The sequence below is a fragment of the Phialemonium atrogriseum genome (genome assembly GCF_030411735.1).
Source record: "Phialemonium atrogriseum strain 8032-3 unplaced genomic scaffold QBC33scaffold_2, whole genome shotgun sequence".
Classification (NCBI taxonomy): domain Eukaryota; kingdom Fungi; phylum Ascomycota; class Sordariomycetes; order Cephalothecales; family Cephalothecaceae; genus Phialemonium; species Phialemonium atrogriseum.
In genome coordinates this window covers 1,486,060-1,501,046 of record NW_026848139.1, presented here as the reverse complement: position 1 = coordinate 1,501,046, position 14,987 = coordinate 1,486,060, and the positions used below count along the sequence as shown (strand labels likewise).

At 55.6% G+C, this 14,987-nt stretch overlaps 7 protein-coding genes across 7 annotated transcripts; 3 read left to right on the top strand and 4 right to left on the bottom strand.

Annotated features, from left to right (window-relative positions):
- Nucleotides 1-602: 602 nt before the first annotated feature.
- Nucleotides 603-3,492, top strand: QBC33DRAFT_166821 (uncharacterized protein). Its single transcript, XM_060422280.1, has 4 exons — nt 603-716; nt 776-1,188; nt 1,416-3,202; nt 3,265-3,492. Exons 2-4 carry the CDS (start codon nt 939-941, stop codon nt 3,307-3,309), a joined length of 2,082 nt encoding a protein of 693 aa, XP_060287986.1. The 5' UTR covers nt 603-716; nt 776-938; the 3' UTR covers nt 3,310-3,492.
- QBC33DRAFT_166822 (putative riboflavin kinase) lies at nt 3,493-4,662 on the bottom strand. Its single transcript, XM_060422281.1, has one exon. It carries the CDS (start codon nt 4,288-4,290, stop codon nt 3,676-3,678), a length of 615 nt encoding a protein of 204 aa, XP_060287985.1. The 5' UTR covers nt 4,291-4,662; the 3' UTR covers nt 3,493-3,675.
- Nucleotides 4,663-5,961, bottom strand: QBC33DRAFT_166823 (protein FMP52, mitochondrial). The gene has a single exon (XM_060422282.1). The coding sequence runs from the start codon at nt 5,734-5,736 to the stop codon at nt 5,035-5,037; it is 702 nt and encodes a 233-aa protein (XP_060287984.1). The 5' UTR covers nt 5,737-5,961; the 3' UTR covers nt 4,663-5,034.
- A 224-nt stretch (nt 5,962-6,185) lies between these two features.
- QBC33DRAFT_511264 (Pre-rRNA-processing protein TSR2-domain-containing protein) lies at nt 6,186-6,884 on the top strand (the record flags this gene model as incomplete). Its single annotated transcript, XM_060425828.1, has 2 exons — nt 6,186-6,222; nt 6,292-6,884. 2 exons carry the CDS (start codon nt 6,186-6,188, stop codon nt 6,882-6,884), a joined length of 630 nt encoding a protein of 209 aa, XP_060287983.1.
- A 188-nt stretch (nt 6,885-7,072) lies between these two features.
- QBC33DRAFT_554934 (BSD domain protein) lies at nt 7,073-8,427 on the bottom strand (the record flags this gene model as incomplete). The annotated part of the gene is made up of 3 exons (XM_060429573.1): nt 7,073-7,377; nt 7,434-8,169; nt 8,233-8,427. The coding sequence occupies 3 exons, from the start codon at nt 8,425-8,427 to the stop codon at nt 7,073-7,075; spliced, it is 1,236 nt and encodes a 411-aa protein (XP_060287982.1).
- Nucleotides 8,428-9,550: 1,123 nt separating this feature from the next.
- QBC33DRAFT_554933 (PAP1-domain-containing protein) lies at nt 9,551-11,589 on the top strand (the record flags this gene model as incomplete). The annotated part of the gene is made up of 4 exons (XM_060429572.1): nt 9,551-10,012; nt 10,073-10,826; nt 11,003-11,300; nt 11,358-11,589. 4 exons carry the CDS (start codon nt 9,551-9,553, stop codon nt 11,587-11,589), a joined length of 1,746 nt encoding a protein of 581 aa, XP_060287981.1.
- Nucleotides 11,590-12,899: 1,310 nt separating this feature from the next.
- QBC33DRAFT_554932 (putative agc yank protein kinase) lies at nt 12,900-14,987 on the bottom strand (the record flags this gene model as incomplete). The annotated part of the gene is made up of 7 exons (XM_060429571.1): nt 12,900-13,488; nt 13,548-13,999; nt 14,103-14,258; nt 14,310-14,514; nt 14,576-14,687; nt 14,753-14,875; nt 14,945-14,987. 7 exons carry the CDS (start codon nt 14,985-14,987, stop codon nt 12,900-12,902), a joined length of 1,680 nt encoding a protein of 559 aa, XP_060287980.1.

Sequence of the window (14,987 nt, the reverse complement as noted above, 5' to 3'; positions counted from 1 at the left end):
TGGGCAACTCTCGATACAGACCAGACACGAGCAGGAGACGGTGCAGAGCCATCCAAGGGCTCCCCTACGTTGCGCAGGACCAACTGTTGCTAGACAGGATCCCTTGCCCTCCTCACTCCTCACCCAGGTGCTTGCGCGTCAGTGCCAGATGCACACAAGCATAAGGCGGACGGGTAGCAGCAGCTCCTTGTCCTCCCACAACTGCCTCTCACGCAGCACATCCCAGCAATCGAGCGCCCATCCCAAAACCAGGAGCCCCATCCGCCGGGACGTGACTGTGCGAGACTCGCGACCTTGCCGAGCTGTCGATGCGGCCTACTATTGATCCAGCCTTCGAGTCGGCACCGTCACACGAGGGCGCCTCTGCCCATCCGGCTTCGCGCCCATTGGAAGGGAGCCTCAGATCTACCGCTGAGAATACGAGGGGCGAAACGCTGTGATCGTGTATCGAGCAGCAGCTGCGAGGTGCAACTTGGCCGGGAAGAGGGATCTACAATCGTATTGCTGATGCGCAGTGCCAGCATCAATCAAATCGATCATTGACGCCATATCCGCCGCTGACCCCAGCTTTGCGACCGCGATCGTCACTCTATCTGTGGTCGGGCAGATGCCGAGCCAACCACATTATCGAGCAACGCAGCCCCTTACCCCTATTCTATTTGCTGCCCGGTCTTGGTAACAACACTTTGGTGCAGCAACACATCACGCAGCACGCAGTACGCAACACTAATCACCAATCACCAATCACCAATCACTCACTCTTATCCTACCACAGCCGTGGGGACCTTCTGCACGAGTTGAAGACCCCACCTACCCTTGCTGTGCGGTGTTGACAGGAACACTCAGAAAGGCTGCTGGCCTCTTGGCTGCATTGCCGTGCCGCTCATTACAGGCCTGGTCCTTGGTAGCCTTGTATATATATACAAGACCAAGGCGCGATGCCAGAAGACGCAGAGGCCAACGAAGACTACTTGCGTGTCATGTCTGAGAGTGAGAACGAATACGACGATATTGAAACACCAGTCAAAAACGAGGACGGAAAAATGTCAGACCAAAACGTGGCTTCAGCGGGCGTCGATGCCAATGGGGAGGTTAAGAAGAAATATGACCCCAAAGACCCGATGCGCCCCCGGAGGAAGAAAGCGCGGCGAGCCTGCTTTGCCTGTCAAAGGGCTCACCTAACCTGCGGTATGTGCAAGACTTGGTTTATTATCTCTGCCTACCTCATCCTGCCTGCCACCCTAGACATTGTGGGATACGGCACTTTTCCGTTTCGCTTCCCCCTCCCCTTCGCGTTTGCCTCTCCCCCCCTTGTTCCCACCCCTGGCGTCAGTTAGATAGATAGGAGACGCCAAGTCTTCGATTTTGATAACACAGCGCGCATGGCCGGAACACCTCACTAATACCCTTACTAGGTGATGAGCGACCCTGTCAGAGGTGTGTTAAGCGTGGTCTGGCCGATGCTTGCCAGGACGGTGTGCGGAAGAAGGCTAAATACCTGCACGATGCTCCGGCCGAAGCATTGGGGCCCGTCCTGGGGCCAGGCTACAACCGAACGGCAGCTTCGTCCGCGCACACACAGTCTAACGGCCAGCGACACCCGTCCAGCGCAGGATCCGACGCATCGTCTACCGTCGGGACGTTTTTCTCCCCCGGTAACTCATCGCAGTACCCGGTATTCTCGTCCGGGCAACCCACTATTTCGTCTCTACAAGATGGCTTGGGATTTGGGAGTCAGCAATCGCCCATGTCACCGACGTTCCAGACACCCAACTCCCAAATGGCGGGGCTGGCTGCTCCACAGGTGTCCGGAGAAATGTCGAACTTCGCCCCGGCGCTCTTCGACCCGAGCAACCCGGCAATATTCAACTTCAACCTCGAAGGCCTGAACTTTGGGAGCCAGTATGGGGCGATGGAGTTTGGTATGCTCGGCCACATGTCTTCCGGGGCTGCCGAGACACCACCCCGCGATCCTTCCTCCCTCTCGCAACAGGGAGCAGGTGATGCGAACTTCGGCTCGGCTGGCGTCTTTGGAAACGGGCTCAACCAGTATGAAACCAACAAGGTCTATGACCCCAATGTGATGGGGGACCTTATCGGCATGGACCACAATGCAGCTGGCGTTTATTCGCAAGGGAATCTGCAGCATGGCCTTCCCCATGCTTATGCTATTGCGGCTGGGCCTTCAAGTCTCCAAAGTCCAAGCACGGAGAATAACAGCCCTCAGCCGACCAACCTCGGCTTTGAAGGCTCGCCAACTATGCCTTCATACAGTAGCACACCTGGGCCTCCAACGCAGCCTCTTCCCCATAACCGCCTGAAACCAAAGTCGACATCGACGAGGCTGGGCCCTCAGTCGATACTAGGCAAGCGCAACCGCGACCCTTCTTTTATATACGAGACTGTGAAAGAGCCGTACCAATACGTCAAGAGCTTTCACAAGCTCATCGCCTTCTTGCAGCACCGCTTTTCGGCCGCCAAGACGCTTCGTATCGCCAAGTCGCTCGCGAGCATCCGTCCGCCATTCATATCATGCACTCGGACGTTGAATAGGCAAGACTTGGTCTTCATGGAGAAGAGTTTCCAACGCGCCCTATTCGAGTACGATGAGTTCATGCAACAGTGCTCCAGCCCGGCCATCGTATGCAGACGAACCGGCGAGATAGCAGGTGTGAACAAGGAGTTCGCTGCGCTTACCGGATGGACGAAGGGGGTTCTTCTCGGGCAGGAACCCAACCTCAACGTCAACACGGGTATGTCTTCTGGCTCGTCGAGCGCCGTCAACACTGGGCGGGCGGGTTTGTCGACACCCTTATTGAAGACACTCAACCAGCTGGAGTCCACAACGTCGACCGAGGGTCAACCGCAGCCAGTTTTTCTCGCAGAACTCATGGATGACGATAGCGTCATCGCGTTTTACGAAGACTATGCGCAGCTAGCATTCAACGACAGCCGAGGTCGGATGATCAGGAAATGTCGCCTGCTCAAGTACAGGACTCAAGAGAGTATCAACAACGCAGCAGGTCCCACGGACGAGACCCCTCAGAAGGATCTGAGAGGCAGTATCCTAAGTAATAGGGTTGCCCGGATCGACGGCGAGCATGGAATCTCGAAGCTGGAGAGGGATGGCAAGCTCGAATGCAGCTACACGTGGACCATTAAAAGGGACACGTTCGATATACCGATGATGATCATCATCAACGTGAGCATGCCCCGGATCAAATGACCGACCTGTCGTGCTGTCTTACTAACGATATTCCCCAGTTTCTCCCCTGTTATTACCGCAACCGGAACCAACTAGCTGTATGAGCTGTCGTATAATTAAGGGAACAGGGCTGGTGAAGGAAAATGGGTTACAAAAAGTCTTATGGGGTTTTTCTCTTTGGCATTTGCGGAGTTTTCGCATCAGGTCACGGCGTTGAGATACCTCTTGTGTCTTACGAGGAGAGTTTCACGGCGTAGACAGGGCTTGGGTTTTTTTGGGGGGGTTTTTCTTTCTTCATCCCTGCAATAATAATGGGTTGGTAGAACCGAACATTGATATCTATATATTTCTGAGACCATCCGTCTATCGCGCCACAAGCCATTTGACTCCACGCGAAAGGTGTAACCCAAGTGGCAGGCAGGCTTCGCGCAGAGCAGAACCCACACCTTGAACGCCCCAAAACAGCCTCTTTAGTTTTTCTCCTGTGGCCCTGCCGCCCCGTCCTCGGCAGCGGCAACAAGCCAGCTCCCATCCAGTGTCCCCTCGCCCTCGCCCAACCCCAGCCCCCTCGGCTTCCACGCCTCCCGCTCCAGGCTCCGCCTCGCGACCTCGCAGTCGAAGTTGATGTCCTCGACCAGCGCCTCCAGCGACGCGTAGTCCTTCTCCTCGCGGATGAAGCCCAGTATCAGCAGGCGCATCTCGGCGCCGTAGAAGTCGGCCGCGAACCGGCGCAGGACGTGCACCTCGGCGCTGCGCACGGCGTTGCCGTAGAACGGGTTGTAGCCTATCGACATGACCATGGGGAACACGGACACGGACACGGCCGCCTGGCCGCCGGCGGGGGGGGCGTCCGGGTGGTCCGCCGGCAGGCCCCGCAGGGACGCCCACCCGTAGTACACGCCTGACTTGGCGTCCGAGATCCAGGGCGCGGCCGAGGTGTCGACGGGGAGGTTCGCCGTCGGGATGCCGAGCTCCTTGGACCCCCGCCCGAAGCCGCTGATGACGGCGCCGGACATGCGCAGCGGGAAGGGGGGCTTGGGACCTGAGTCGGGGCCGACGATGGACGGCCGGGTGGTGGTTGCCATTTTCTTTTCTCCTTTTTTAACCTTTCTGGGTGTGGTGAGTATTCAGAGTCGATTCGAGGAGGTGGCCTGGTGGATCTTTGGCTGTCCTGGTCACAATGTACCACAGCTCAGATGCGCATCAGAGCTGGGCGATGTGCCGTGGGCAAGGAAGAGCGCTGGATAGGTAGTAGGTAGGGAGGTAGGTAGCGAGGTAGGTCCTGGATTTGGTTCCGTCGGCGCAAAGGGGCATCCCTGGTGGGGTAGTGGGGCAGGGGTCGGGCAGATAAGGCGCGACACCGGAACGGTGGTACGTAGGTCGGGTGGGACGTGAGACGGGGGAATAACAATTCCATGTCCGAAGCCCTATGGACCTCGAGTTACTCACAGGATGAAACAGCGGCTGTAGTTGATACTTCCCAACTGTGGTAGAGGCAGAATAACGAATGTTCGGCTGGGCCTTTTCTTGTCGCCAGTCGAGAGCAAGCACATGTAGGTGAATTCGAGTTGCAAATAATCTCCCTCCTCTGGTAAGTTGTAGGAACTCTGTCCATATTAAGAGAGCGGCGTAGCATCCTGTAGTACCTCTAGTGAGGCTAGATAGATAGATCTGCCAATTATATAATTATATCTCTTCTCCTTCCGTCAGGCTTATAGTGGGTATCAGCTCCTGCTCGCGTCCTTCTCTGCTGCTCGACAAGTCCATGCTCGTGAGTTCCAACTCATGGAGTCCAACTCTGTCGACATCCTCGGCGTATCCGGCCCCTCTCAGTCCTTCCACTCCGTCCTCCCCAACCTCACAATATCGGCCTGCTCCAAAACCCAGTACTTGCTCGGCGCCTTGCCCTCCTCTGCGATCCTCGCAGCGTGCACCGCCGCCCTAGCAATGACCTCGGCGTCCTGCCCGATTTTGTCTTGGGCCCACTGGCCGCACCACCTGCCCAGCCCCCTCACGACGCCGTTGAGCAGCGGGCCCCCCTGGTGCGGCACCTCCCTGTCGCCGATGATCAGGCCCGGGCGCAGGACGACGGCGTGCTCGAACCCGGCGGCCTCGACGGCTTCCTCGACGCCGCGCTTCATCTTGGAGTAGGGCGCCATCCCGCTGAGGCCCCCCGTGCCGGCGCTGGAGACGAAGACGAAGGCGCGCGAGCCCGCCTCGCGCGCCGCTCGCGCAAGCTCCACGTTCAGGTCGTGGTCGATCTTCCACTGCGCAGCGATGCCGCCCGCCTGCGCCCGCGTCGTCCCCAGCGCCGAGAACACCGTCGTCGGCGCGGGGCTGATCGACGTGAGCTTGCTGACCCACTGCGAAGTGTCGGGTTCGACGATCGCGTGCAGCTTCGGCCCCTCCGACTTGGGCGCCCGGCGGGAGACGGTATGCACGGTCGCGAAGGCGGATTCGCTCGCGAGGAGGGTCGAGAGGATGTGTGAGCCGACGAGGCCGGTGCTGCCAAAGATTGCGGCCGACGACATGTTGGAAATGGCAGGAAGGGCTTAGGAGAAGTTGAGTTTATCGCCGAGTCTGCGCGTTGATGTTTTTAAGGTGACGGTATCTGGAACTTTCCGAACCAAACGAGGCACGAGGGTCAGAAGTGGCAGCACGTGCACTGCAATTCTTATGATTGGGATCGAAAGAATGGAAGCCAAGGCACAGATATATCATCGTACGACCGACGATGCCGACTAACCAATGTATGTACAATTACGCCATCAATGGATACCTGTTCAAAGTACCTAAGTACCTTCAGATCGAGGCCAGGGGTTGCGATAGCGCAGGGTGTGTGTTTAGCCACTGTATGGCTCCCCCGCCCAACTCCAAAAAATCGAAAAATGTTCAAAAATGTTCGGCGAGATAAGACCCCACCATCTTCCAGTGCCCCGCCATACATTGACCTGCGAACTCCCTAGCGATTCGCGCAAGCATGGCTTCCGCTTCAGGAACAGACGCTCACTCTCCAGGTAAGTTGCCCAGATTCTGTCCCACACCCCTCAATTCCCCCTCCTCTGACGGTTCTCTCTCTCTACCAGCGACATGCCAATCCAACTTCGAGCAGGGCGTCGCCCTGGCGCTCCATCTCTGGCCCGACCTGACCCTCGCCGTCCAGAACAACTGGGGTGGCCCGGACTCGGAAGATAAGCGCGACTGGTTCGGCGGCGCCGTCGTCGAGCTGTTCCCAGACCTCACCAAGGCGCCTCCCGCGGTGCAGGATGATGCCGGCGACAGCGGCGCGGAGCCGGATGTCGGCTACGTCGAGGAGTTTATACTGCAGGTCATGCTTGACGAGTTTGAGGTCAACGTCGACGACGACTCGAGCTTCGAGGTCGCGGACCAGATCGTTCGCGTGCGGGGCGAGTGTCTGAAGGGGAAGTTCGACGAGGTGGATGCGCTGAGGCGGAGATGGGAGGGCAGGAAGAGCAGCAAGGTGGTGTTCAAGAAGGCCGAGGACCAGGACGACGATACAGACTGGGACACCGATGAGGGTGACGACGAAGACGACGAGGAGGGTGGCGGCGAAATCGAAATGGAAGACGCCCCTCCCCTAACATCAACCAAAAAAGAGAAGGAAGCCCCTGAGGTGGATGAGGAAGGCTTTACCAAAGTATCGAAAAAGAAGAGGTAGATTGGCTGAAGCGGAAACTATCGTGATATCGAAGTATCTACGCATCGCACGTTCAAAATTATTACAGCCGCTGACCGCGGCTTCGAATCGAACCCATCCAATAGACATCCGCCGACCATGACGAGCATAACCAAGCCAATTCGCAAGCGTTCATAACCTATAGATCGTTCAGTTCGTCTCCCAGGCCGTTATTCCCAGTCCTCCTCCTCGCTGTCATCGCCCTTTCGGGACTCCTTGGGGCTGTTGGGTGCGTGGCTGGGGTTGCCTGAAGCGGCTCCAATGACATCATAGCTCGCATCACTATCAGCTTGCGACTTCTCATCATTCGACTTCCGTGATTCCGATGGCTTTAGGAGACCACGGTCGGCAGGAGGATGGATCGTGGTTGACGATTGGGCGGACTCCGGTCGCCCTGTCTTGGCCGTCGTTTTTCCGGGCGCGGCTTCGTCCTCAGAATCCTCATCCCACCCGACTTCCTCCTCGGCGGAAGCCGCTGTCGAGGGCGTTAGTGGACATGTCAAGGGGACTACAACATACATAGTTACTCACCCTTCAGTAGATCCCGCCGCCTGGCCTCTGCAGTCTCAACGCTGTGCCTCAAGAAGTAGTATCTCTTCCAGAAATCGGCATACGGAATCTGCTCCGGTACCAACTTCTCCATAGTCTGTCTGAGTTCAGGGTACTTTGACAAGTCGTTGCTTATGTCGATAGTCTTCTTATCAATGTCAAAGCCCTCTGACCACGAGTCGAATTCGGATCCAGTGGGGTCCTTGATGAAGTTATCGGTAGTGGTATGGATGACATGCAGCTGGGCGTCGAAGCGTGAGGTGTGGATAACCCGCTTTCCTTGGGCGTCTTTGCTCTCAAACATGACAGTTGAACTTTGGCCGTCAGACCCGTCCTCCGGGGGGGCAATGCTAACGGCATCTCGGAGGAAGTTCCGGAGGTTGGAGCCGAACTTCAACAGAGCCTCATCTGCGGCATCCTCAGCCTTCTGCAAATCTTTGAGTCGCTTAGCAGCCTCGACACGAAGTCTCGACAGCACTGTCTCCGACTCTTTCAAGGCCTCATCCGAGGACATGCCCTTGGAAGTTGTTGGTGTGGTATCCTTGTCTTTCTCCTCCGCTTCATCGGGGGCCTGATCACTCGTCGGCGCCTGCGAGGTGGTCAGCGAGAGAGATCGCGTCCGGTTGATTATTGAATCCCTGAGGTCGGAGAATCCCCGGGTGGCGTCATGCCCCACAGAGGTGAGCTCTTGCTGGGCTTCTCTGTAGACCGACTCGCTCTATAGATGTTGATATGAGATGGGATCCTAATCGGGGGCCCGTCGATTGGGTCGAATACGTACCTGCTTGACAACACTGCCGAAGAAACCACCAATCTTTGAGCCCCAAGGGCTGGTGGAGATGGCTCGATAAGCCTCTTGCAGGTCGTTGTTCAGTGTTGAGTGTTGCTCTGTTTTGTTGCCGTCGTTGTTGTCGGAGGAGCCCTCATTGTCCTGGGGGAAGGACTGCTCCTGGATATGGTCGTAGGCGAGATCCATGGCGGTGATGTGTTCTGGCAGTGCAAGGTGAAGTCTTGAGCGTCTCAAATGCCTAACATATGAGGAAGCGCAGGCAAGACCATGATATCATTATACACTTTGAATGAAGTCTGTTTTAGGTTGACAGGGCGCTGTGACCAAGCTGAGGTGATTCGCTTTGTTGCATGTGTGAGGCGTGAATCTGTGCCAGCCCCAGCTAGGCTATAGGCTAAGTCCCAATGGGTAAAGAAATGCGGGGCAATCGGTAGGATAGATCCACGTGCCGGAAGCAGTTGGCATTGGCTTGTCGAAGGTGACAAGGTGGATGCTAAAAACATCTCTAATTGATAGCGCCAACAGTCACTATCATCCAATGACTACATACTGTCAGGTAGAGAGACTCCATGTAATGGGAAGAAAAACCAAGGAGCACTGAAGCACATACATAGGTACCTAGGTACTGTACTGTACATAGGCTCCGAGGTGAGTGGCGGGGTTACCTTAGCGCCGGGCTGACGTTAGTTACACACCGTACACCTCCCTGCAATTTACCCCCCTCCCTGATGAGTGCTGACAAATTACAAATCAAAGACTCACCTTCGAGGGCTGGAGAACAGCTAAGAATTCGCACTTCCATGCCCCATTCCTAGACCTTCCAGCTTTCTTAAAGGGGAAAGGCCTAGAATCAGTTGACTCAGGCAACAACTTGCCGCCGACAGGCCACAACTTTTCTGCTTTCCCTCTCCACCCGCCACCTCCGAGCCGACTTCCGTCCCCCAACCTCACATCCACTCAACCTTTGCCTCTGAGCCTCTTGAGCCCTACAAGGCGGCGCATCGAGTCCTACTGCAGACATCTCTCTTTCTGGAGTGCATAGTCTGCTCGAGGCATTAGTTTTGAAGAGCCACCTTCAAGTGCTGCGCCCACACTGGGCAATTATCCCCGAGCTAGAACAATCATTCTCCATCCCACTTTTCCATACCACTTCCCCACTCGTGAAACCCCTTACGCATATCTCGTCCCAATACTCCCTTCAGTGCAGGCAACAAACATCCGCCATCGCCCAGTGGAGGAGAATCACAGGTTGTTGAACCACCCAGACTTATCTACCTCCGGCCAGCATCACTATCTATATCAGGACAACATGGCCTCAACCCGAAACCCTCTGGGCGACTTCGTCCTGACCCCGCACCAGCAGCGCCTCTTGTTTGAAGCCCTCAACGCCAACAAAGCCGCCGGCTCTCTGGCCAACAATGCGCCTCACGGTTCATTGTCATCTTTCGATGGCTCTCCAATTCAAGAGCGGAATGGTGTTGTTCCCGGGTTCCAAGACAGTCCTCTACTTGACTACGACTACGATTTTGGCGCCCCTGACTCCAGCATCGATTTCTCCCTCGATGATATCAACAACACAAGGATGATCGGTGACCTACCTGGTGGCGCTCCGTCCACGACCAAGTCGGACTCTACCGAGGCTGATAACCAGGACAAACGGAGTCATCCTGACGATGATGACGATGAGGAGAATGGTGCGAAAAGGCGCGAGAGTGAGGATAAAGTCGCCAAGAAGCCTGGGAGGAAGCCTCTTACGACCGAGCCTAGTTCGGTAAGTCTGCTTCAGCCGTTCAGAGTCTTGGATGAGCATACACTAACAGGTGTCAATCAGAAACGCAAGGCCCAGAACCGCGCTGCCCAGCGCGCTTTCCGTGAGCGCAAGGAGAGGCACTTGAAGGATCTCGAGACCAAAGTTCAGGAGTTGGAGAAGGCATCCGAGACCGTCAACCATGAGAATGAGCTCCTGCGCGCAAAGGTTGAGAAAATGACCGTCGAGTTGAGCGAGTACAGGAAGAGACTATCCTTGAATTCCAGTGGCCGCTCGACGGTGCAAGCCCCTCCCAGCAACACGTTTGGCCAAGCTTTCGTCAACAACATCAACGACGTCAACTTCCAGTTTGAGTTCCCCAAGTTCGGAGCTCTTCCTGGTCCTCCGAGCGGGGCCAATGGCGGAAACAATAGAATGTCATCTGCCTCAACCACACCAAACACTTCAAAGGGAGACAGTAGCGGCCAAGCTAGCCCCCAGGACACTCGGAGTCCCACCAATCTGAGCAGTTTCAACCAAGCCGGCTTAGACAAACCGAGCAAGGAGGATCTCTCAGCCGGCCTCTATAACCCTGCTCTTGCCAGCCACAGCAGCATGGGAAGTACCTCACGAAGCAGCTTTGAGTCGCACTTTGGTGCCGGCGCTGCAGGATCATCAAGTTCTCCATCCTCTTCGTCCAATTCGAATATGGGTGGTACTAGCTCATCTTGCGGGACGTCTCCAGAGCCCTTCACGCAATCGCCCATGGGCTTCAAGCCTGTGGACACCTTGACCACCATTGGCGAGGAGCAACCGACCCTGGCCAATTCCAATCAAGGTAAGATTGGAAATACCGTTCTCACCATTCTCGTACCCGGCCAAGTGGCACATATACCTCCTCAAATACAACCTCTAGCAGAAGTATAAGTGTGCACTGTGGTGTATACATCTGTATATCTTCAGCCCCTTAGTCGTTGCGCTTTTATAAACGCAAGATGCTAAGCTTACCAACAGACATGGGCCATTTCGCCAACATTGACATCAACGACTTCAACTGGGTACCGCAGAACAACTTCCAGTTTGCGCCGCAGCTATTTAATGATTACCGGGAGCCTCAGGATAGTGTCCTTTCAAATGTCGACTTGGATGAAAGCTTCTTCAAGGATGCGTTCGATATGGACTTCACGACTCCTTACAACTTGCCGGTGACCTTACCGGCAAAGAAGAAGGATCTGATTGCAGAAATCGACGCCGCCAAGAGCGCCGACCTGCTCGACAGCAATGGCCAGTTGTTAACGTGCAACAAGATATGGTGCGTCTCGCATTTCCCTCGGCTATTGAGACCCAGCTGCGCTAACAACCACAATAGGGAGAAGCTTCAAAACTGCCCCAAGGTCCAGAGCGGCGATTTCGACCTTGATGGCCTGTGCTCGGATTTGCAGAAGAAGGCCAAGTGCTCAGGCTCTGGTGCGGTGGTTGACGAACATGATTTCAAGAACGTGATGAAGAAGTATTTGGGCAAGTCGGACAAGGAGTTGGCCGAGTGTGGCCTGACAGCGCAAAATACAATCCAGGAGGGAAATGCTTTGGTCCAGGCCTAACAAACGGGCGCCGGGGCAACCAAGCTTCTGTACAACTTGTATAGCCGTCTTTATCTCATGCTTTGAGCCTGGAGGTATCAACCTCGGTTCCGGCTGGCAGTTTTGTCCAAGGTGGCACATTGTGTCTTGGGAAAGGGGAGCAAGGGGGTGGAGCACCTATCAACACCATCACTTATTAAAAGAACAGGAGTTTATACGGTTTCGGGATCAGGACAGGCGAACAAAGGCCACTCTTATGTAGACTGGTAAAGTCGCTGAGGGTAATTGATACTGCTTGGGATTGCAGTGGCAGGACTGCGAGTCGATCTTTTGCATGGTGAACAGAATGTTTTCTAGCAACTGTCCACCCAACTCTAGCTGTGTCAGGCAGACTACTCTTTGACAGAGATCAATTGGCGGCTCCTTGACGATAGCCACACCTGCATGGAACTTGGGGAATATCGTCTAGAAGATGCCGTGTCCAAAATCGAATCGCACCAGGTGGCGGGATTCTCTCCTTTAAAGCACTTCTCCTACTCGACGAGATGCTATTATGCGCCCCCTGAACAAGAACACCATCGTTGCCACATCATTTTGTATTTCTCTCGCGCCTGAGCTAGACTTCGCGCCCGTACAGAAATGACAGAACGTCCAAGCACACGGCATTCCTTCGCCGAACATCCCTTTCTCTGCAATAGGGCGGGGGCTCTGGCCCCATCGTCACCGTGCGTTTGGTGCGGAGAAATCGACCTTGCGGTTGCTAAATCTCTCGGCCCCGGTAACGCCATGGGTCCTCTCTGCGCTACGCTGCCGCCAACTGGAGTGGCGTTCCGTTCCACCCCCTTTCCAACCACCCATATGCGTGTATGATGAGAATGCGCGTACATGGTCAGAACAAAGTCTGGTGCGGACCTAGCTTCTAACCATGATGGGCCTAAGATCCGGATAATCCAAGATACTCAATAGGAGTGGAGTAACTCTCATATCTGGAAATACAAAAAACCGCCAACCCCTGACCCACTGCCACTCCCACTTCCCCATACTTCCAGGTTGGCCGCTTAGGAGGAGTCCCCTACCGGCCCGAGAGAGTGGGGAGTTCGGTGCGCTATTAGAATCCACCGTAATCAACTGGTATCGACTGGAAAAGGGGGCCCATGGGCCCCGTGACTGGGGTATGCGATGCAGGATACTCCTATCCCCTGGGTATCCAAAGGATATGAAAACATAGAAAAACGGATAAATTCGAACATCGCCACGAAGCAACTGTGTATCGCGCTGTTGCCGGACTTGCTCGTCGATAGGGAGGCCACACGTCTCAGAGCGGCTGTAGTTCAGCCAATAACGACTCTTGCGCCCTCCTTCCCAAGCACGCCTCTTTCCTTTGGCTTGGGGCTATTTGCACGGCCTTTCTTCCTGCTCAGGAACCCGAAGACGCCGCCGCCGCCGGTTTCCAGCTTCCCGCCCATCTCGTGGTTGGTGCCGCTGGCATCCGCCGGTAATGTGGCATCTTGCCGAGCGAGATCAGACCAGCTACCGCCGCCATCTAGAGTGACTTGGACGCCGCCGGTAGGGGACTCGACAATCATGCCCGGCGCACCCCCGCGGCCGGGTCTGCCGGGATTGGCGTTGTTTGTATAGGCTTGAGGGTACGGTTGTAGGGGTGATGGCAGTCGACGATTGCTGATTGACGGGGGGTGCAGTTTGTGAGTGTTTGGGGGGCCGGCACCATTTTCTTGGCCGGGGGGGGTTTCGGAGGCGGGTTGTGATTGGAGTGAGGGTTGTTTGGTAGCTCCATTTGTTGTCATCTGAGAAACTGGCGTCGCCTCGTCGGTCGTCAGTGCTTGCGGCGCATGCATCTCATCAGGCATGACGAGGACTGGGCACCCAGCGGCTTGTTGACCCTCGACCTGTGCCGTGATCCTGATGGAACGTTAGTTGCTGTAGGGGGGACATTCAATACGACGAATTGGGAAGCCTACTTCTTATATGCCGCCAATGTGTAGTCAAACGGCCTAAAGTCTGTCTCGATCATGCGATACAATTCCTCCTCTCTGATCTCCTTGACTGTGGCGTCTTCTTTTAACCTATCGCGCGGCTTTTGCCTCCGAGCGCGAGCCTCTAGGGGCGCCTCCTCGAGCAACAGCTCCTCTAGGTCATAGGTGGCATCGAAGTTCGTCTTTTCGGAGGACGGGACGAATACGGGCTCGATCTCTTTCCTTTCGAGGGCTTCGAAATCAATGCATGAAAAGAAGTCATGTCGCGTAAAGCTTTCCCATGTCGAACCCAATCGCTTATCTGGGTTCACTTCTAGGGCATCCTTGATGGCGTATAAACAGAGTAACGAGACCGGCGGAGAGGTGACAGGATACTTGGGATTTGCGGCCTGTATGACTGTGCCAAGCGAAGCCTCGGAGTTGCCTTCAAATGGTCTCTTTGGGAACTGGTTAGCGGTGACAGACGACAGACAGGAGCGTAAAGGCTGCATGTGCGAGTGAGGTGGAACGGGAGAACCTCGAGCCGGTTGGGGCACATACTCTGTTGTAGATGCACTCATAGAAGAGCACCCCCAATGACCACCAATCGGCGCGGACATCGTAGCCTTGGCCTGCGTAGACCTCGGGCGCAAGGTAGGCCAGAGTACCGGATTTGCTCGATAGAATTCTGCCAGGAACAACGTCCGAGGCAACATTCTAGTTGTTCAAGTTAGCCAACAAGGCCTTGTACAGGTCGAGGCGACTTACAAAGTCTGTCAAGTGCACGTGTCCGTCTGCATCTAGAAGTACGTTGTCGGGCTTCACGTCTCGGTGGATGATGTTCTGGCCGTGGATATATCTCAAGGCACAGCCCAGTTCGGAGATCCAGAACCTGACAGCGTCTTCGGTGAAGGTCTTTCGGGAGATGTGGAACCGTAAATCACCGCCGCTCATCAGATCAACGACTAGATACCTGTTACCGCTAAGTAAGATTGTGCCCGACGGTCTGGAAAGATCCACTCGGGAGAGCTCACATGTACTCGATATCTTGGAAACTGTAGCGCAGGTTGCAAATAAATGGGTGGTTTACGTGCTCGAGCATTCGTCGTTCCCGGATGATGTTGCGAACACTCTCAGATCGGACGACTGGAGGGGAGGGACGTGAGATCAGCATTGTGGACTCGAGACAGCGATTGGGCATGGGGGCGCACCTTCATCCTTCCGGATGTACTTCAGGGCGAAAGACAAGCCGGTATCCTTCCTCTCGACGATCCGGACTTTGCCGAAGGCTCCTCGGCCGACGACTCGTAGCAAGCGGAAATGGTTGAGGTTCGCTGTTGGGGGGGGGGGGGGGAGCAAGCGGTCAGGATGCGGTTTAGCCAGAGACAATGGGGAGAAGCTACCTTCACCGTCGAACTCGACGGGCTTGCCTTGGCTGTTACCCAT